We start from the raw sequence: 23,797 nt of genomic DNA on the forward strand, positions 1-23,797 counted from the left end.
AATATCCAATCCCATCAAAAAATGCGGTGACGAAATGAACAGAAATTTTCTCAAAGAAGAAATCCGAAAGGCTAAAAGGCACATGAGAAAATGCTCTACACCATAAGTCATCAGGGAGATGCAGATCAAAACAACAGTGAGATATCATTTCACACCACAGAGACTGGCCCACATCCAAAAGAACAAAAGCAACCAGTGTTGGTGCGGATGTGGTGAGAAAAGGACTTTCCTTCATTGCTGGTGAGAATGTCGTTTGGTTCAGCCCTTTTGGAAAACAGTATGGACGATTCTCAAAAAACTAGAAATTGAGCTCCCATTTGACCTAGCAATACCACTCCTGGGAATATATCCCAGAGAGGCAAAGAAGTACAGTCGAAGTGACATCTGTACTTGTTTGTTCATTGCAGCACTGTTTACAATAGCTAGAATCTGGAAAAATCCTGAGTGCCGAGAACAGACGACTGGCTAAAGAAACTTTGGTCATCTACACAATGGAGTACTATGTAGCTGTTAGAAAAGATGAAGTCATGAAATTTACATACAAGTTGTACTACATGGAAAGTATCATGCTAAGCGAAATGAATCAGAAAGAGAGGAACAGACAGAAAGATTGCATTCATCTGGGGAACATAAAGTAACAAAATCGGAGACTCACACCCAAGAATAGCCGAGATAAGTATCAGTAGGCTTACTCCATGGCTTGGAGGCCAGCTGCACATGCTAGAGGAAAAGGCAGCTCAGATAGAGAAGGGAGCACCAAATAAAGGGTGTTGGGAGGTTCCTCCCAGGATGGGAGACGCATGCTGAAAGTAGACTATAGAACAAACATGATTGCCACTCAATTCCTCTTTTGCAAACCACAGCACCCAAAAGAGCGAGAGAGAACAAAAATGCCCTGCCACAGAGGCAGGGTGGGATGGGGAGGATGAGGGGTGGGAGGGATAGTAGGATCAGTGGTGGTGGAGAATGGGCACTGGTGGAGGGATGGGTACTCGATCATTGTATAACTGAAACCCCAGCACAAAAATGTATACGTCTACAACTGTACCTCATGGTGTTTCACTAATAAAAATTTTTAAAAAAAAAGTCGTGGTACAGACAATGGAATGTTATTCAACTAAAGAAAACATGGAATCTTGTCTATTGCTACAACGTAGATGGGGCTAAGGGAAACGTATTAAAGTAGAGAGGGCAAATACTGCATGACCTTGCTTTTATGACTTTACTTTTTATGATCTTTTCATGAATCAAAGAAATAAGCCAAACACTCTTCACACCAGTGAAATAATAAAAAAGTAAGTAATAAGTAGATATTAAAGTGAAGAAAAGGACATCAGTTACTATTGCTATATTATTATATATTTAAATATTAAATATATTAAATTTTAAAGACTAAATAGACAAAGTCATAGAAATAATAACTGTGTTTTATAAGACGAGGAAATACCAGAACAATACATAAAAGTAACTTCTTTCTTAATAACAAAAATTAGCAAAGGGTATTATTTCCAAATGGACATAATAACAACAAAAACTATAAAATATTAATAAATAAAATTGGCACATTATACATAATGCATATAAATAAATCCTTAAAGCATTATAAAGCTTAAGAAAAAAACAGATTGTCAGAGTTAATCTTTTAGGTCCACGCAATTCTTTTTTAAAGAAATCTTAATTGATCACCCAAATGCTATCCCCAAAATGACCACATCATTTTACTTAATTTCACATCTAACACGATCTTAAAATATTATATTTTAAATACTTCTTCCTTTGTTGCTTATTTTCTTAATCCTATATCCAGAAAATATTTATCTATCTTATTTATTGTTCTTTTTCAGTAGATATTTATTGAATATGTTAGCAAGTTCTAACTGCTTTGTACCAACAGGAAAGTAAAATAAATCTATAATTCCAGTAATGAGTTGCTATTTTGAAAGGTCTACCATTACCAAACTAAAAATCCTGGGTGTGGGGGGTAAGGTGCCACCAGCAGGTCAATCTGTACCTGTGAGGCGAGTGCATCAGCAGCCTGATGGTGCCTTTAGACTTCCAGATACCCCCAAATTGCTGCTGTGCTTCTGGCCAGGGTTCAAAAACTTGGCGCAAAGTTTACCAAGAAAGTAAACGGCCAAAAGTTAGATATGTGAGAGACACATCCACAAACCACCTCAGGCTCAGCTATATAATTGGAGGCATGGCCTCTCTGGTTTCTGATCGAACTGCTTAATGGCCATGATCCCAGAGACTCAGAAACAAATCTCAAAACCCAACGGCTGTTGGCAGAAATGTGTCCTGTCCCTGCAGTAGGTTACCGGCACTGGGCCACCCCAGGTGGGAGTAGGTTTTGTGTCTTGGCTGTTCCTCCTGTTTGCCCAGTGCCGCCATCCTCCAGAGGCCACTGGACAGTCAGTTTTGGGCCCGCAGTGACGAGACACACGGGGGCCTCACGGGATGGGGGTGGAGCCGGCCTTTTCCTCCCTGTCCCAACGATACCTCAAATCACCACCCATGAATGACCTCTCTGGCTCCTGATTAAGCTGCTTAATGGCCATAATCCCAGAGACTCAGAAACAAATCTCGGAACCCAGTGGCTTTTTGCAGAAATGCATCCAGACCCTGCAGTAGGTTACTGTCGCCAGGCAACCCCAGGGGGAAAAAGGTGCTATCCCTCCGCCTGCTCCCCCTTGGCGGTTAGGTGGCCGCCATTCTCCAGAGGCCATTGGACAGTCAGGTTTGGGCCCTCAGGGACAAGACATGTGGGGCCTCATGGGATGGGGGTTGATTTGGCCCTTTCCTCCCTGCCCCAATGATACCTCGAGTCACCACCCACAAATGACCTCTCTGGCTCCTGATCAAGCTGCTTAACAGCCATGATCCCAGAGACTCAGGAACAAATCTCGGAACCCAGCAGGCTTTGGCAAGAAATCCCTCCAGATTTAATTGTTAAAATTTCAGAATTTCAAAATCACGCAGCCACTACTGCAGCTGCACGACAGTATATGTTATTCATAACTAGCAATATGAAACAAATTGTCTACTATTTCTTTTTCAGCAGATCTGAGTGTTGTGGTAAAATCCCAAATAATAATGGTGGGTCTGGTGTTAAAATATTGAATGTGATCAAAGTAGAGAGAGAGTGATGTGGAAATCATCTGCCCCACAGGTAGGGGGAGGGTGTGGGATGGGGGTATACTGGGGGTTTTGGTTGTGGAGAATGGGCACTGCTGAAGGGATGGGTGTTTCATTGTATGACTGAGACTTAAACCCGAAAGCTTTGTAACTGCTCTCACAGTGATTCAAGAAATAAAATTATAAAAAATGAAAAAAAAGTAAGGTGGAATTCATGCCCAATTCAATTGGCCTAATTGTTGGCTGAATAAATAACAGTACTTCTATATTAAAATAAAAATACCTACACCAGATTTAGCAACATGGTCTGCTTTCTCTTTAAATAAATCATTTCCCAAACACTAAAAAAAAAAAATCCTGGGTGTTGCAAATCTGATATCTGGATCTCTGTAAAATTCTAGTTGTGATTTATTATCAGGAACAGGTGAGAAAGATTTCTCAAATTTTTATGAGTCCAACCTTAAGACTGCTGGCAACATATCATTGAAATACAGGAGAAATGGTTGACAGTCACATAGGAAGAGGAATGCCATAGTTCATAAAATTTTAGAAACATCTTCTTGGGACATTTGTGTTAATTTTCATAGTATTGGTGTTCGATAAAAGTCTGACCAGGAAAGACTGACTATATTAATGGATTCTTAAATTCATCTGTTCTACCATTCTATAGTTAGAAGGTAAAAATGCATATAATTATCACACACAAAAAATATCACTATTACTTCATTTACTGATTTCAGAGCTTTAAGTAAATGAATTTAATCGGTATAAGGATTATTTTAAGAAAGACCTATGTTTAGCACAGATTAAATATTTTTCTTAATGAGGACATGATCTGCAGCCATTTTAACATCACATATTTGATGCTATTATTAATATATTTAGTTCCTGGATTGGGATTGGGGTAAAATGAAACTGTTTTGAGAATTTATTGATAACGGTGAAGATTAATAATGGAAACATAAGGCTTCTTATACTGTTTTATTTACATTGAATATATTTGGAAATTATACACTTGAAAATTTTTAAATGTTTTAATAAAGCATAGGTCATTTTCCTCTTTACATCTTAACAGATAAATGAAACATTTCATGGCTCCAAGCTGGGAAGACATTTTATCAAATCACATGTTGTACAAGTAAGGTATGTAAAGTAGTTTGTAGACACAAAAAAAGGAATTTTGTCCCTTGAAATTATATCTTGCACTCAAACTGTCTTTTCTTGCAATCAACTTAAAAGTAGATATAAATTTGGAATTGGAGTCTTGAAGTCACTAGCATTTTCAAATGTTAAAGAAGGTATACAAGATTAATTGGGGAAAAAAATTTAACTTGAAACCAGAACCAAGAATCCTTACTGACTGTATCATAGTAAGATTACATCATAGTTGTATTTTCATTTCTGTGCACAAGTTCATACAGAAAATGTGAAATCTGTAGAGAACCAGATACCCACACCTGACCCAAGAGTGGTAAACTGGTAACTAATGGTCCAAATTCAGCGTAGAATTAAAGGTTAAATGAAAAATTTGGTAAATTTAGCATCTTTTAATAATTTTCAAAATGTGATGAAAAGTCAAAATATTTAGCCACAGAAGTCCAACACTTCCACTTGAGAATAGGCTGAAACTGAATGTGTATAGTTTGCCAGAACCTCTAACATTCACGCAGTGCATATGTAGCTATATTCACCTACGTTTCTTCTTTTACTTTACCTTTGTGCCCCTCTTATAGTCCCATTGCATAACTGTTTTTAATCTGTGAAGATGCTTATTCAGACTGTAGTTGGGAAATGTAACATCGTAACTAGGTATAAAATATCTTAACTGTTAAATCAATGTAAAAATGTAATATGCTTTGGAATCTACATTTCCATAAAACTAATACTTGAGCTACTTTATTTTCTTGGCTTATATTTAAATAAATGGTTTACCAGATAATTTTATATTAACACATTAATCTGCTAACCACCCTTTATTGTATGCATATGCTAGTTTTTTGTTGTACACATGATGAGGAAAGTGAAGCAAATATAGGTTAAGTTACCTGCTCATGTCATACATACTATTAAAACAGAAAAAAAGTCAAGTCATAGAGCCAGAGAGATCATTCAGGACCTTGTATGATTACTTGCTCTTCGTGCAGCTAACCTGTTGAGATCCTCAGCATCACATCTGGTCCCTGAGCACAAAGCCAAGAGCAGCCCCTGGGCAGCTCTGAGTGCGGTCCCAAAACATGGTATAAATTAGTGAACTCATTAATTAGTTAGGCTATAGTTTTAACCCCATAGGTCTTACATAGACTATTGTATCAGTTTGTTTGATCTCCAAGTTTAACTCTTGCTCTACCATAATCTAAACTACACAAAGCGTAATGAGTAGGAACTTTCACTAAGACACCACACATCTCCACAGAAAGTGAATTGGAAGAGCAACTAACTCCCTACAAAATCTCCGCTGACAGATTGCTACAGCTTTCAGATCCTTACTTAGCCCAGAGCACGAATCTGATCTTTCTCCTCTCACCAACCTCTTCCCATATCTTCACTCACCTGGGGTTTATATATTTGTTCTTTGCTATTGTTTGTTCAATATAAACATACCAAAATTGTTTCCAGTGCAGGGCTGTCAAAACACCAGGTGAGCTGAAGTAGACAAGAAAGACTAAAGATTACTGTAATTGGTAGAAAGGCCAGAACTAAATCCTACTTCTCTTGAAATAAAGAAAGGACAAAAAGGGTTTTATAGCTACTGGGATGGGAGGGAGATTTTGCCTGATCATTACTGAGTTTTGCCCAAAGGAGGGTAAACTTCTTATATCTTTGGGGCAACCAGTAATTTTAGAAAATGGAGCAAAGTTTCCCACAGCTAAGTTTCCACTCTCCCAGGCAGACGAGATGCTATTGACTTTTAGTTACATCCCAAGACATAGTATTTTTGGGGATTAAAAGGAAAAGTTAAGAGACTTTCAAGAGATTTACAAAAATATTTACAAAAATTCAAAAATACAGAGAAATAATTTATAAGTTTTTAAAGTGAATATATTTTTTAAAAGTAGAGATATCAGATTTGTAAATCAAGGAAGAGACATGTTTTACAGTTACTACACTAACAGGGAACATTTAGACCATTTTGATCAGGATCATTGCATTTTCCCTTTCTTTTGTCTAAAACATTCTGCCTGCATACTTTAACATGGCTCATTCCTTCCTGAATATAGTTTCACTTCAACGATGGCTTCCCTGAATGACCTGTAATATGCACCTCTACCCTTTGAGTCATTGCTATATTTTCTTCATTTACTTAATTTCAAAGATTAGTATCTTGTTTTCTTATTTAGATCATTCTGTTAGCTTTGGATCAGAATTTTTTTTCTTATACTGGTATAACGGGTTGCTCAAATTTGCCTGGAATATTACCTGGACTAATAGATGAACAATAAATAAAAAGTTTAGGAATAGAAAGGAAAAGTATCTGTAGCAAAGCATTACAGGAATTGTCATTTTAAAAGAATAAGGCTTGTTTCATCAATTGAGAATAAAAGCAAAGTTAAAATGACCTTAAATTATATTTTCTGTGAAAGAAAGTATCATAGGACCCAAATGATTTCAGATTAAGAATACGTATGCCTAGATCTGGTTTGGTGTTAGACTGTTATTGACCCAGGAGAAAAGTTCAAAGTCACATCAAGCATTAAGCAAATTATAAACAGTAGTATGATATGTCCTTGTCTATTCCAAAGATACAAAGGGCTTTGCCCTGAAGACTAGACAAGAAATGATTAAAATGCATAAAAACAGAGACAAAATACTAAATAAATTAACATGCAATTACTAAAGACTTAGCATCATACAATGAGAATAACATTTTAGAAAATTCAAGCAATGAACACCTAGTATATATGCTTTCTGAAACCCAAAGTAATAACAGATGATATTAAAGTTAACCAATCCATTTATTTTCAATTACCCTGAAAAATTTCATTGAAATAATAAATCTTAATAATCACTTTAAAACTCTTCAATCTTTGTCATAGCTTCTATTTGTGAGTGTTATAAATGTTTGGAATTGTGCCAGAGAGAGACAGTACAGTAAGTAGGGCACCTGCATTGCATGTTCCAGGGTTTGATCCCTGGCATCACAGAAAGTCCCCAGAGCACTAAGAGTGATCCCTGAGCACTGAACCAAGAGTAAGCTCCCAGCCATGACAACTGTGCTTCCCCCAAAGAAGCCCCCCAAAAAATGTTTAGAGGAGGCAGAGAGATAGTACAGTGAGTAGAGTGCTTGCCTTGCACACGGTTGAACAAGTTTGATCTCCAGTATCCCAGTCTCTGGAGCACTGCCAAGAGTAATTCCTGAGCATAGAGCCAGGAATAAATCCTGATCATCATCTGGTGATGATGATCAGGAAAATAAAGGCCAGAAAAAAAATGTTAAGAATGGAAATTTTTAAGATCTGGAATAGCAATAGATTTTCAAATGAACAAAAGCAGAAAAAATGCTTAAGATGGGATAAGAAAGCACAGAAATAAAGACTAGAATAGAACAGATATTCCATCAAGTTAGCAGTAGTTATTTCTTTATAAAATTTCTGGCTTAAATATTTGTATTTTCAAGTCACAATTTAAACAATTTTGGTCTAATGTTTTTGCTCAATCATTTTAATAGGTGAGAAAAGTGAAATATTACTGCAAATTGTGTCTCCACTAGAAATAAAGTAGAAGTAAAGTAAAGTAAAGGCCCTCCCGTTGATCATCGATTTGCTCGAGCGGGCCCAGTAACGTCTCCATTGACTAGAAATAAAGACCACAATAATACATAATGCACTCTTCTTACCTATTACTGTTCACTTTGTTATTTGGTAATGACCTTTTCTATAAAGCCATTTTGGCTTTGTAATATATGGATGCACTTATAGTAATAAATGAGTTTGGTATAACCTTGAGCTTTTTCAAAAATATCCCCATAACTACCATTTTATAATATTTATATGGGAACCCCCCAAAATAAAATCATCATCCTCATTATAAAAATAATAAAATTTAAATTACAAAAATTTCCAACACCTTACTTTAGTCAAGGGGTTGACAAATGGTGGTCCTATAATACAAATTTGGTTCCCCTGAGTCTAAATACACTCTCTTTAGTGTTCATCGTGTCTGTCAAGTGCCATTCCCATTCTCTAGAGGGGAAAAGGATCTCCACTTAATCAAAGGGAAAAATGACTATACTTAACAAAAGATAAAATGGGCAGTACTCAGCAGTAAAAATATAATTTATTTGTCCCTTTCTCTTTTGCAGTCGAACCAAAGGGAAAGTACTAATACATACTGTGCTGAAATTTAAATCCTGTTATAAAAATAATGCAGCGAAATTTCGTGATAGGATTGAAGCCCTTTTGCATGAGAAGCTGAAGGGTAAAACTGGATCTTTATCTATAGATTCTTCTTCATTTAGATTTTCAGGTAAGCTTTTTTATGTGTGGTACAGAATGATTTTCATCTTTTAATTCAGATATGGTGTGTTATTATGCAGATGAGAATAACACTTCTGTCTTCATCATTTCATGTACAATGAGACTTGCTTTCAATTATTGCAAAGAAATAAGGGTTCATGTTCATCAATTTAAAATATCTTCTTGTATTCTTGAAATTATGCCTTCCTGGATAATAGAGGGTTTTTTTAAAAACTAATCAGTCTCATATAATTTTATTCATTTAAAAAATGATGCTAACTTCTTATTGGGGGGTTGGAGTTGGGTGGCACACTAATTAACTTCTTAATAGTTCTTTAATGAGCATATTTCTCCCACCCTTATACACAAACTAAATATTTTTGGTCTTTTTTTGGTAATTAGTATGGGGAAAGAAAGCCTCTAAAATGCAGGGACAACTTCCTCCATTTCCACTACCATGAAGTGCCTCTCTAATCTTGAAAGAGTATATCCACTGCCTGGTACAGCTAAGCTAGGCGATCAGCTCCTGCTGCAATAAATATAAACAAGAACAGAAAAGTGTGCCTATCCCTAATTGAAGGACTAAATAGATAAAATGTTTGCTAAAATTTAAAAAAAAAAACTAGGCCAAGGGTATATTTGCTTGAAACACCAAAAAAGATCACAAAGCAAACCTGAACATGCTTCTCCTGAGTAAGAAATCATTGTGTTGTTGATAAATGACTCCACTCAGGTTATAAGAGGTTTACTTTTTCAAGTTTTTTATGAAGACATCGTGTTTTCCAAAGTTATTCATAATTGAATTTCAGGCATATAATGTTCCAACACTAATCCCATCACCAGTGTCAACTTCCTTCCAATTATGTCCTCAGTTTGCTCCCAAGCACAGCCTGTCTTCTTGACATACATATTTTTAAATTTGTCTGCTAAATATCTTGCTTTCATTTGTCTTGGCTCTGTGATTCAGATAATTAGATATATTGCATCTCAACACTACCAACGTGTCTAAGACCCCTTCCTCTGACTCCTGTTACCTTTCTTACTTTAAAACCTCCCCCCTTATATCTTTTCTAAGAAACACAAAAGAACACAGATAAACAAAAAAAGTAGCTTTCCAATTTTAAATTTCACCCCAAAAATTTAGCTTTAGACATATTATCTTCAAGATATAACATTTTCATTTATTAAAGTGTTCTGCAATTTGTGGACAACAGTGAGTTGTAAATACTTCCTCTAAAATAATGTATTTTTAAGTGCATACTCAAATACAGAGCATGCTTTGGTATTTTCCTAGCCTCCAGTTATGTTTAATAATGTTTAATAACATATCTCCCTATTCCTCCTTCACCTCTCATGATCATCATTAAATAAATATATTTGGTGAAGTTTGACAAGGTTGGCAGGGATGGGGGATGGGAGACTCCAGGGGCCAAACCCAGGTGTGCTCAGGAATTACTTCTGGCTCTCTGTTCAGAATTGCCCCTGGCAATCCTGAAGGATCCTACAGTGCAGAAATCAGACTGAGACTCTTGCGTGCAAAATATGGGCTCAGTTACTGAAGTATTTCCCTGGCCCAAAGAAATAGACATTTTTCACATTTGCCTATGACATAATGCAATGTAGATTAGACTCAATGCTGTTATCTGGTGATAAACTAAAATAATGCTGAGAGTTGCTAAACAACAGCAGTTAAAAACGTTGTCAGAGTATCCTTCCCGCTTTTACTCCCTCTGCTTTCCTTTTGGGTGTTATCGTTGACAATACAGGTACTAAGCTGCCATCGTATTTGGCACTGGTGGAGGGATTGGAACTTGATCATTGTATGATTGAAACATAATCACAAAAGTTTCTAAGTTTGTAACTGTATCTCATGGTGATTCATTAAAAAAAATAATAAAATCAAAAACAAACAAACAAAAGACATGTTGTCACAACGTGTTCAAAGCCCAGCTTTTTCAGTGCACTGGCTTCTATGACCACTATATTTGCCAACAATTTTACTCAAGGTCAGATGTCTTTGGCATAGTTCTCAGAGAAGTTCTTCTTCACTTTGGTGTATTTTCTCAAGTTTTTAAGTCTATACCCACTAAAGTGATTCACTAAGATCAGTTTTTGATGAATGACTGCATCTTTCTTTAGTAATCATGAAAGCAAATCCCATGTCTTTTTTCCCTTAACATTGTATGTTCAAAGCCTGAAACAGGGCCTGGCTTGTAGCAGTTAGTGGTTCTAAATGAGTTAATGAACTCCTTAATGTCAACAATGCAACTTATAACCAGAATAGCAGGGAATATAATTCACCTTTCTCAATAACTGAGGCTCCACAAAAAAATAAGCCTTTTAAAAAATAGCATGGTCATACATAGATGCTAATAGTAAAGAAGTTACTCATTTCATAAAATAGTTACGTCAGAACCTCAGTTTGAAAGGCCTGATGTCAAGTGTTGTACATGTATACTACTAAATATCACCGCCACCCATAGACTATGTATATAAAAGTGCTCAATTATTAAATTCTGTGAACATAACATGTAATTTTATTTTCTACCCATTCCTGAATACCATAAAAAAATGGAAGTGCTATATCTTCTAAGGTACTAACAAATCAGAATTATGGAATGTCTTCACCAATTAGAGGTCACTATTTTCTCCAATTCTAAACTCACTATAGTAGAATACTTTCAAACTGACTAATCTAGGAAAAATAATTAAGGTATAGTTTTCCCCTGCTCATGAAGAAATTCATTTTCTTAAAAAATGTCTTATATTTCAAGGTCTGGAAATATAGTGTAGTAGGATAAGGCACTTGCATTAAATGAGGCAGGCCCCAGTTTGATCCCTGGCATCCCATATGTCCCCTGAGCACCACCAGGAGTGATTTCCAGGTTCAGAGCGAGGAGTACCCTCTGAGCAGCACTGAGTGTGGGCTACAGACCAACAAACACCCCCCCAAAAAATTATGTATCAAGTTCCTTAACTTATCGTAATTGACTTCACTCATGCTTAAATTATATTAAAACAAAAAACTGTCCTCCCATTGTTCAACGATTTGTTCGAGCGGGCCCAGTAATATCTCCATTTTGAGACTTGTTGTTACTGTGTTTGGCATATCGAATATGTCACTGGGAGCTTGCCAGGCTTTGCTGTGCAGGCAAGATACTCTCGGTAGCTTGCCAGGCTCTCAGAGAGGGGCAGAGGAATCGAACCTGGTTCAGCCAGGCTGGCTGCGTGCAAGGCAAGTGCCCTACCGCTGTGCTATCGCTTCATCTTTAAAATTAAGATAATATCAATATTTAAAATTGGTTAACAAAATTAATTTTTTTAATTGTATATATGTGACTGCTTATATAATCTCCTTATTTTTAAGCTTAATCAAAGAAAAGAGAGGGAAGGAAGAAAGGATGGAATAGAGAAAGGAAAAAATCTAGCTTCTCTAGTAGAGAATTGAAATTAAAAATATAAATCGTCCTTGTAAAGGCAGAAATATGCATTATGAGCTAAAGTAAGTATTTTAAATGAAATGTTTTATAAAATTGAATGCTCATAAATTTAATGGGAATACTTAAGGGTATGGTAATAATTTCTTTTAAAAATAATTATCATTCCCTTATACAAAACCACCTTGTATATACTGGTACACTTAAGCTAATGATTTGACTAGGCATGAAAAGTATTTTAAATACTTATTCTAAATAATAATTAGTCAAAATTAAAATGTAAATTATAAACAGAAAGGATAATTAACACGGACCTTTATATATAAGGATGAGAGTCCTGATCTACTACCAAGCATTTGACAAAAATGAAACTCTGACCTAAAACTCATTTATAAGCAACTGGCCAACACTAGAGTATTATCTTACTAGAACACAAGTTTTTTTATGTAATTTAATCCTAAAATGATGAAGGATTTTATTTTTACCATGCTTCAAGCAATTTAACCAATCACTATTTGGTAAGTTCTGGAGCACAATTTTTATAGCATTTTATTGTGCAGTGTGTCCTTTTTAACCAAGTTATCTTCATCTCTCTCGACCTGTTTTATCAGCAAAATGTTTCATAAAATATTCAAAAATATTTCATAAAAGTAGTGTAAGGCCTTCACCATTCCCTAGACATATACTTCAAAGTAACCAAAACTACTGAAGTTAGCTTATAATATCTTTTATTAGTAGAAAGAAGCACTGTCTTCCCGTTGTTCATCGATTTGTTTGAGCGGGCCCAGTAACAACTCCCTGTGAGACTTTATTGTTACTATGTTTGGCATATCGAATATGTCATGGGTAGCTTGCCAGGCTTTGCCGTGTGGGCGGCAAACTCTCTGTATCTTGCTGGAGTCTCCGAGAGGGGCAGAAGAATCGAACCCAGCTCGGCTGGGCTGGCTACGTGCAAGGCAAATGCCCTACTGCTGTGCTATCAAATCTTGTTAAAGTTATACATCAACAATATTTTCCTCTTTCCTAATATCACTGTGAACATTATTAATATATAGTTGTTATTTTAGTGTTTTCAGAGCATTTAGAAATTTGTAGGGTTATGGTGCCATCACTAAATGACTCAAAACTTGGCTTTCTGAGTTCTCATGTTTGTTTTATATATCTTATTTCTTTCTCAATGTCAAGCAGAGTTCTTACTATTCTTTCTGTTTTCTCTATTCTTTCCAACAGTTTTCCTTTTGTTTTCCTCCAGTTTATTTTAAATATTTTGCAGTAATTTAGCCAAAATTAGGAAATCAAATAAATAGCCTGTGAATGAGGGTATATTGGACCTTCTTATTTAACAATATAAGTTTTGCTGCAGTAATATTTTTGGTATATTAATTAGTTTCTCTAATCGCCCTTATTTTCTGATTTTTAACTTTATTTCCAGGAGAAATACAGAGCATTATTTTTGTTGGTATTTCAACATGTCTGCAACATATTCAGAAAAATTACTTTTAAGAATGTTTCTTTTAGGAGCTGGAGAGATAGTATAGTGGGTGGGGCATTTGCCTTGCAAGCAGCCAGCCCGAGTTCAACTCCCAGCATCCCATATGTTCCCCAAACACTGCCAGGAGTAATTCCTGAGTGCAAAGCCAAGAGTAACCCCTGTGCATCGCTGGGTGTGACCCAAAAAGAAAAAAAAATTTCATTTAAGTATTTCTCAAATTCAATCACTGTCACTGTCACTGTCGTCCTGTTGTTCATCGATTTGCTTGAGCGGGCCCAGTAACGTCTCCATTGTGACAATTGTGACTGTGTTTGGCATATCGAATAGGTCACAGGTAGCTTGCCAGGCTTTGCCATGTGGGCGAGATACTCTCGGTAGCTTGCTGGGCTCTCCGAGAGGGGTGGAGGAATCAAATTTAAAATTTATTAAAGACAAAGCTTATTACATTTATATTATTGAACCAGTGATAGACAGCAAATAAGGAGCTCTTCTCTTGTATGTGGAAGACTCAAGTTTGATACTCCCAGTACCTTATATGATCCCTGGAGCATTGCCAGGAGTGATCTCAAAGCACAGAGCCAAGAGTAACCCTGAGTACGTTCAGGTGTGATCCCCAAGAACAAAACAAGATATGCATTATTATATAATACAATATGTTTTAGACATTATCCAGGCACTTTAAGAGAGTTTAAACAATACTCACTGCATTAAAGAACCCAGTATCAACAGAGAGCAGGAAACATACTTCCACAGAAATAATCAAGAACTAAGACCAGAGACAGAGCCCCAACCCTTAGATCAGAGTAGAGTGAATGCGATCCTTGCCAATTCTCTGAAGCTAGGGCAGAATTTCAAATTAACTGTTCCTGCCCTCCTAGTCTGCTGCCAGCCCTGAGAGTGAGCATTAAGATCTTTCCTTGCTCCATAATGATAAAAAGTTCCCAAACCAGGGCAGAGTCAGAGTCGGAATGATAGTACAGTGGGTAGGGCATTTGTTTGCCTTGCATGCAGCTGACCTGGGTTCAATCCTCCTCCCACACTCTGCCCTCTAGCCCCCTACCTCCTGCATCCCATATGGTCCTCTGAGCACTCCCAGGAGTAATTCCTGAGTACAGAGCCAGGAGTAACCCCTGAGCATCGCTGGGTGTTACCCAAAAAAAGGGGGGGGGAAGCTCTCATGCCTTGAAGATCAAATGAAAGACTCATTTGTAATTATTTAAACGTGTAAAATTCTCTGAATCCTGTATTCATCAATATTTGATTGCCTCCATACCATGTTTTACCATTGTATCTCACTATGAACTCCACTGGAAATAGGAGAAGAGTGGACAATTAGTCTTGTCTATCTTTCACTAAATACTATTACAGCAACACTGGTGACTATAAAAATTACAAATCTAGAAAACTGCACTAGAGAATGCCTGGAAATTTTATGGCAAACAGAGGTTGTGCTTACTCATTTTTTTTTCACATCCTCATATTAAAACATATTGGATCATTTTCAATGTTGGTAACTGGCTTTGGGTTAGTTCTTCGTTCAAGGCCTACAGATCAGCAACACAGCTCTTTGAGAATAGTTGCCTAAAGAAATGACTGAAACTTTAATTTTTGGAACATTAAAAAAGTTTAACTACCTGCACCAAAATTGGTGTACTTGGAGGAATAAAACTAACCATAGTTTTTCTGTTTGCAGCATAGTAGTCCTATCTGGCCTATCCTATATATATAGTTTGATTAAACATGGGCTAGAGCAATAGCACAGTGGGTAGGGTGTTTGCCTTGCAAGCAGCCAACATGGCCGACCCGAGTTCGATTCCTCCGCCCCTCTCGTAGAGCCCGGCAAGCTACCGAGAGTATCTTGCCCACATGGCAAAGCCTGGCAAGCTCCCTGTGACATATTCAATATGCCAAACACAGTAACAAGTGTCACAATGGAGATGTTACTGGGCCCGCTGGAGCAAATCGATGAAGAATGGGAGGACAGTGACAGTGACAGTGACTAAACATAGGGCTGTGCTTGATTTCTCACATTTCAGGATGTCTATGTAGCCCTGGCTAGACAGGATTTACATGAAAATATGTAAAGTCACATACTTACACTGTTGGAATCACCATGTGAATGTGCTCAGTGGGCATGTACCTTTCCAGAACAAGCATAAGACCCAGATGCTGTTACAAAAGTTGAAAGTCCTTATCTTGGCCCCTTGAATATCAATCAGAATTCACAATGCAAAGTTCCCAGTCTGGGTTAAGGAGAGGAAGTATACACACCTTATTTGGAACTCCCAGAGTAAATAGAAATGGGTTACAAACTGACTTCCCAAAACCTTTCTCTCCAATCTTGTTTAGTTAAGTATAGCTCTGTTTACAACAAGATCTGACAAAAAGCCATCAGCAAGCAGTATATTATTCCATGTTTTCTTCAAACAGTTATGAACGAAAAAAGCTGGAACTCAATGTTTTCACAGTTGTCACTTGCTGATCTGCCTCCATCAATATCTTGGATAGAGCCAGAAGGCAATTTTCATTAAGATAAAACTGAACGTGAAATTCTAGGGCTACCGACGACTTATATGTACTATATACTTGACACATTTTTCCCTGCCACTTTTTCTTCTGTATTTATATAGAAACGGATACTAGAATTATTCATAAAAGTAATGGGCACACTGAAGAATCCACTATTTAAAACCACTCTGTTGAAAGGAGTCTGAATTTATAGACCTTTGGTTAACTCAAAATACTAGTAAAACTCCAAAGAAACTTTAGAATTATTCATCTAACTATATTTAATGTCATTTATTCTCAATTTTCTCCCAAGCTGTGACTAACCCCTTTTATTGACCTCTCCATATAATTTTTGAGCCAGTTAATTTTTCTCTGTTTTGCTGCCCTGGCAAGAATGAGCCTTCAGGGGCCAGAGAGATAGTGGAAAGGGCACTTGCTCTGCATATTGCTCAGGTTGCATCCAGCACCTTACTTGGTATCCCAAGCTTCTCGGGAGTAAGACCTGAGCATCACTGGGTGTGGCCCCCTCAGAAAACAGAACGAGGCCTTAGAGGACAGTGCCTCCAATGACATGTTTTGCATATTCTCTAGCATTCTTTTATCATCTACTTTTACAAAAAGTTTCTAGCTTATCTAGTCACTAAGCATTTTTTAATAAAGCAAATCATTTTCTTTTTATTTTTCTATGAATATTTATGGTATTATTAAACTGAGCGTCACTCTCATTAAACGGTTCACTTTATATGGAGAAGATGTAATTTTATTTTTAGCTTTAAGAGAATAAATGATGTCATTTATACTAATGTAAAACATATATTCTAAATTCATGTACCCTACAAAATTTCCTAAATTAAAACAGAGATTTATTAAATTAAAAAAAATAAACTAACGATTTAACAAACCAGCAATTTCTATTTTCTAATCCTTGTAAAAGAAGGACTTTATAATTTTATAATGTTTTATAACCAGATTTGAATTTCAAATGATTATACTAAGATATTCTATCTAATGAACCCAATTTACTTAAATACCAACTAAATTATCTGTTTTATCTGTTGGAAATAGCACAGCGGTAGGTCGTTTGCCTTGCACGCAGCCAACATGGCCGACCCGAGTTCTATTCCTCCGCCTCTCTTGGAGAGCCCGGCAAGCTACCGAGAGTATTCGATATGCCAGACACAGTAACAACAAAGTCTCCAATGGAGACGTTACTGGGCCCACTCGAGCAAATCAATGATCAACGGGAGGGCCTTTACCTTACCTGTTGGAAATAACTCAGTTTTAAACACAAAAAATACATTTCTTAGATTCCAGACCAATACAAGAAGGTGTATTAGTAGATCATACCCCTATAGGCCTTATTCAGTGAATTCTAAATTCACTTGACAATCTAGATCCATTATTAAATGGATTAAATCCTGAACTACTACCATACATGCTTTGCATCACATTCTTTCCTTGACACTTCTTGACTGAATTCTAAATTCCTCGACCTAATCAAAATTCAACTTTTTATTCTTTAAAATACTTTGTTGGGCTGAAGCAATAGCACAGCGGGTAGTGCGTTTGCCTTGCACACGGCCAACATGACCGACCAGAGTTCAATTCCTTCGCCCCTCTCTCGGAGAGCCCGACAAGCTACCCAGAGTATCTCGCTTGCTTAGCAAAGCCTGGCAAGCTACCCATGGCATATTCAATATACCAAACACAGTAACAAGTCTCACAATGTTACTGGGCCCGCTCTAGCAAATGGATGAACAATGGGAGGACAGTGACAGTGACAGTGAAATACTTTGTTAAAATAATTAAAATACAAGGCGCCAACTGGAAAATTTGCTTTCCACACATTAAAAGATTCACACACACACTCACACAACACACAGTTTCCTAAATTAGCTTTAGTCTTCAAAACTGTGCTCTCCCTTAAACACATATCTCACTTACTTGTCTTTATGTATCTTTGCTTGCATTTTCCCCTCTTGAGAAAACTGTGTTCTCTTTTGAACACATACTTCTCTCTCTATCCCCTCATGTATTTCTAAGTTTCAGTCAATTAAAACTACCTTGCTTTGTTATTTCCCTTCTTGAGATTCTTTTTTGCAAGAGTAGGCCATGGACCACCACTCCTGAGTCAAGATCAGGATCAACTTCCTGTTTCTGCAAAGAGCAATTTCTCCCTCCTGTGTGAGCCTATGGCTTGGAGAAATCGGGAGGCCAGGATTGCCCCATGCTAGATGAAACAAGTAGACTACAGATGCACCTTGAAGGCTGCCTCAGACGGTTGGCGGGACATGAATATCTGTGCTGTGGAGGTGCTGTAGTAACCTAACCAGCCTTGACACAATCCAGGCATTTCCCCGAGCAGAGAGAGGGAAGCACTCTTTTCTCAAGTCTACCTCCCTTCCTCCCCACTTTACCAAGCCACCAGCAATAAAAATGTGTTCTAGGTAGGAAGTCAACTAAGAAGACTGCTCAATTGAAAAAGTAGAATGATTCTGGCGGCAGAAGCAACCCCAGGAGCCCTGGAGAACGTATTCCCCAGACAGATGGATTTTCCTGATCCAGTCTCTGGAAACATACTAGAAATCAGTGACTGTCCTGTGTCAGCAGCAATTACCTAGTGGAGATCAACCACTAGGTAATTGGGTGGAAGGTGGCAGTTACTCACCAATGCAGATGAATCTACATCTCTGTATTGATGGGTCTAGATTGCATTCTATGGAAAATTTCCTCAACAGAACTTGCACTCCTGAAAAAAAAAAAGAAAGAAATCCTGAATCAGTAGGAGGAAAAAAATTGGCAACCTTAAAAAAAAGTTTGGCAACATTAAAAAAAAAAACTTTTTGCCAATTTTAGAAAATTGGCAAAAAAAGGGACACAGCAATAGTACAGCAGGTAGAGTGCTTGCCTTGTATGTAGCACCCCAGATGGTCCCCTTGAATTGGTAGTATAGTGGTTAGCATAGCTGCCTTCCAGATGGTCCCCTGAGGACCATCAGGATTTTTCCCTGAGCATAGATCATGGAGTAAGCCCCAAGAACCACCAAGTGCAACCCCAAAATCAAAAAAAAAAAAGAAGGAAGGAAGGAAGAAAGGAAGGAAGGGAGAGAGGGAGGGAGAGAGGGAGGGAAAGGAGGGATGAGGGAGGAAGGTTGGAAGGGAGGGAGAGAAAAAAAGAAAAGAAAGTAAGCTGGCAAAAGATATGGAGGTATCTGACCAACAAGTATAGAGATGGCAAATAAGCAAATGAACAGAAACTTAATAGCATAACTAAAGACCTACAACTTGAAACTACAATGAGGTATTTCTACATGAATTTTAAAATATTTAATTTCAATGAAAATTTACAATGACAGACTCAAGTGTTGCCAAGCATATAAAGAAGCTTGATTATTCATACAATGCTTATGGGAACACAAAATGGCACATTCACTCTGACACACTTTGGTAATTTCTTTTTGTTTTGTTTTGGGGGCCACACCCAGTGTTGGTCAGTGAACATGAGGTCCAGGGACTGATTCCAAGGGCCCACATGCTAACCATGTAGTCCAGCAGATCCTGATTTTTTTAATTAAATATGCAATTACCATATTCCAGGAATTTGCACCTTGGGCATTACCAGGCAAATAATGACTTAGTGCACAAATAAAAATGTGTTCATAAATGTTTGTGGGAAATTTTCTTCCTGATAGACAGAAATGAATACACTACAGATGTCCTTCAACAAGCAAATGATTAACTTAGGTACACTCCACTCAATAATAAAAAAGATTTTATCTAATGTAAGATATACACTATCAGAATAAAATTTTATCTACCACTGTTACAAAATTATTCCTTTATTTTAGACTCATGCAGTTTAGTTTCCCATCATTATTCTGTTTCAGATTTCCTCCTTTAAGGAACACAATGTTTAGCTCCTAGGCTTTTTGGGAGTCTTCCTTATTAACATGGTATACAATCGTGCTTCTTACTTAAAACCCCAGAAAGGTGCCATAAGTGGACCCGCAACACTAAAGTAATGGACCTGTAACACAAAGATCCAAAATCCCTTAAAGATACCATGTAAGCAGTGATGGGTGTGGGGTTGGAAATATGTGTATGGAAATTATAATAATAACTTTGTAAGCCAGAGAAGTACAGTAGATAGAACCTGGCTCTTGTATGCACTAAACCCAGGTTTGATCACTGATATGGTTCACTGAGCCCAGCAGGAGTGATCCCTGAGTGCAGAGCCAGAAGGCCTGAGCAACACAAGGTCTGACAAGAAAAAAAATGCCCAAAAATTAAATAATAAAATAATAAAAAATTTTTTTAAAAAGAAACCATCTAAGCAACTTTTCTTCTAACATTTAACAGTGAGTAAATTGTGTTTATTTTGCCTCAGTAAGACAACATCTTGACTCCCACCAAAAGCATGTTTAACATCTCCAAAATCCCTCTTTTTTATATGGTTTTGTTTAGCACACTAAAGCCCCAAGCCCTCGTATCTGTCCTATTACAACAGGATATTCAATGATCTACTTAGTTGTACATCTCTTCTGCTATACTGCAAGTTCGCCGAGGGCAGAATTTTCATTTGTTCTTCATTGGTTCTTAGGATCCAAAAACTCATTCCTGACCCTTGAGTATTTGTTGAGCTGTTTCTTAAAATGGATTGATCTTATCCTTTGATGGTATCTCCTTCTTCCCTGGGGCAGAGTCACTTCCTTGTATGGCACATTTACATATATGGTAAACAGAGTATCTAAGGTTACTGTATTGAGACCCTGATTCCAAGGTAAATCCAAAAGATTCCAGCCTCTGACTATGAGTCAAAAAGAAGAAACAAAAGATGCATGGCAGTGACTCAGTACAAAAGATTAACAGGTTAAATTATTTCCCTGTCCATTGCATGTGTCTTGTACTTATCAAAGTGATAGTTATATAGTAAACTCTGATATAATACAAATATTTCTAAAAAAAATGACAGATCAAAGACATTTTTCCCTTTAGCAAGTCATGCATAAGTGAAGGAAACCTTGAGAGAAAAGGTCTATGAACATAGTTGGGTTTCTTGTCTTGAAGGTAGAGGAATTAACATTTTCCACTCAGCTTAAAAGAGTTATTTCCAAACAATTTTATTATGGTCCTATATATTTTATTCAACATACAAAGCTTAAAATAAAACTCAAAATATATCATGTCAAATAAGAATAAACCTCTGGAAGGCAGATCTGAGAGATTAAAAGGAAATACGCAAAACAAAAAAATTAAATTAAATTAAATTAAATTAAAGGAAATACGCCATCTCCCTGTTGATCTAGGTGTGGCTACTACGGACTCAGCACACATGACTGTTGACTGTGTCTGTCTTTCTGTTCGGACAGGTTGAGTCTATAGGGAAAGGAATTCTTTTGTCTCTAGATTTGTTGTGCAATGTAAGGTAAAAAAAAAATGGAATTGTTACATAGAACTGGATACTTCCTCCTGGATTTCTAGAAATCTAAGAGCATAATAAAAATGAACCTACATTGAAATTTATGGTATTTAACTTATAATAAAGCCATGATAATTCCTTCTTGAAAATAAACTTTTATGTATCAATGGTAATTCTGATAAGAACAGATACTACATGTGATCTTTGCCAAAAGACTGAGAAGCGATTCAATAGCAGTTCTGCAAGGATGTGAGGCCCCACAGAAAAATTTCATACTGCAATATTCCCTAAATGTCTGAGAATAAACAGACAATGCTGAATCGGTCTTTTTATTAAATTGAAGTGTATGGTATAGTATGCAAACTAAATGCTTTGAAAATGAAACTTACCACATAAAGAATGTTAATTTGGCATTTGGGGGTGGTGAGGGGAGTTGCCACACCTAGTTGTGCTCAAAACTTACTCCTGTTTCTATGCTCAGGGTTACTCCTGACAGTGCTCAGTGTCAATATGTGGTATCCAGGTCAACCATATGCAAGAGAAGTGATGAGCCACTGCAGTATTTCCCCAGTCTCCTGGGGGTATTAATTTTGAAGATGAAAATATAAACTTGAATGGGTTTCTTGTCTTGAAAGTAGAGTAATTATCATTTTCCATTCAAAAGAGTTATTGAGACTTGAATGCCATCAGTAGTAGATTAAATAAAAGTAAAGGGCCAAGAGGCTGGAGCGATAGCACAGCGGGTAGGGCATTTGCCTTGCAGGCGGCCGGCCTACCCAGACTCAATTCCCAACATCCCATATGGTCCCCCGAGCACTGCCAGGAGTAATTCCTGAGTGGAGAGCCAGGTGTAACCCCTGTGCACTGCGCATCACTGGGTGTGACTCAAAAAGCAAAAAAAAGTAAAGGACCAAATCAAAGGTGGTAGAAGAGACAGATAGCAAGGGGAGTGGGAGGCAAGGGTCAAGAGGATGTGAGTACATCAGTGGTGCATATCCAAACCACTGAGTTATTAATAACACTGAGAGCAAGAGATACAAACTTCAACAACTAAATTTTAAAATGTGCCTGTCAGGCTGGCAGGTGACCACATTTCCTATTATCCATCTAGGACAGTTCAAAGGATTCCTATTGGCAGATATTGAGGCATCTAAGGGGCTGGAGGGACTGGAGGGCCAAGGAAGTGGGATGAGATTGTAGGGGGAAGGAGGAGGGCGGAGACGGGGACACACTGGTTGAGTAAGACTAATGCTGGAACATAGTGTGTTGAAAAATCAACTTATGAATAACTCTGTAAATCATGGTGCTTTGATAAAACATTTTTTCTTTAAAAAGGTAAAAATAATAGCAAAGAGGAAAAATGCGGTCAGAGTAGGGACATTGGGGACTATTTTTTAATGGGTGAGGGTGGTCATATTAGGCAGTGCTCAGGTATTACTTCTGGGGATAGTCAGGAGACCATAATTAAGGCCGATAATTGAACCAGGGTTGGTGGGCTGAAAGACAAGTGCCTTTACTCCTGTGTACTTATGTCTCTGGTCATGGAAACTTGGAACCTTTTGAATAAGTTCAAAGCTGTTTATTCCTGTAACTAAAGGAGGAAGTTTTTGTTCATAAACTCCCATCTTACATTGGTTCCAACATGCTTTGTGCACTGCCTTGCCTCCCTGGCCTGGTTCCTACAGTTTTAACTACCACATTTCCTATTATCCATCTGGGACAGTTCAAAGGATTCCTATTGGCAGATATTGAGGCATCTAAGGTGAAGACTTAAATGCACTTTGTGAATTATTCCAAAATAAAACATGTCCAAATTTGTATTAAACTAGTCATCATTCTGTGACTGGAATAACAGATAAAGGTAAAGGTAAAGGCCCTCCCGTTGATCGTCGATTTGCTCGAGCGGGCCCAGTAACGTCTCCATTGGAGACTTTGTTGTTACTGTGTTTGGCATATCGAATACTCTCGGTAGCTTGCCCGGCTCTCCGAGAGGGGCGGAGGAATCGAACTCGGGTCGGCCATGTTGGCCGCTTGTAAGGCGAACGCCCTACCGCTGTGCTATCACCCTGAACGCGCCCGATCTCGTCTGATCTCGGAAGCTAAGCAGGGTCGGGCCTGGTTAGTACTTGGAATAACAGATGATCCACAAATATTTGAATCAAAACAAAGAGTATTGAAGACATTCAGTTATCTAGTGATTTATAATAAAAATAACATGAAAGAGCATTTCTCACATATGTTAAAAAGTGCACTTTTTAACACCAGACCTCTGTTTCAAATGTTATATGAGGAATGGGGGTCTTTATAAAAAAATCGGAACAAATTCTAAGCTTTTCGTTAGTCCCTCTAGAAGT

General features: G+C 37.4%; 1 protein-coding gene and 1 pseudogene across 1 annotated transcript in view; one reads left to right on the forward strand and one right to left on the reverse strand.

Annotated features, from left to right (window-relative positions):
• LOC130020675 (transmembrane protease serine 11C-like) overlaps window positions 1-23,797 on the forward strand; it is a 57,148-nt gene that overhangs the window by 22,257 nt on the left and 11,094 nt on the right. The window contains exons 4-5 of the mRNA XM_056111302.1: window positions 4,211-4,278; window positions 8,435-8,598. Of these exons, the coding sequence (XP_055967277.1) occupies window positions 4,211-4,278; window positions 8,435-8,598 (232 nt within the window). The remainder of the gene's footprint in view (window positions 1-4,210; window positions 4,279-8,434; window positions 8,599-23,797) is intronic.
• LOC130020851 (uncharacterized) lies at window positions 21,574-21,670 on the reverse strand (annotated as a pseudogene).

Source organism: Sorex fumeus, unplaced genomic scaffold, assembly GCF_029834395.1.
Source record: "Sorex fumeus unplaced genomic scaffold, SorFum_2.1 ptg000013l, whole genome shotgun sequence".
Taxonomy (NCBI): Eukaryota; Metazoa; Chordata; class Mammalia; order Eulipotyphla; family Soricidae; genus Sorex; species Sorex fumeus.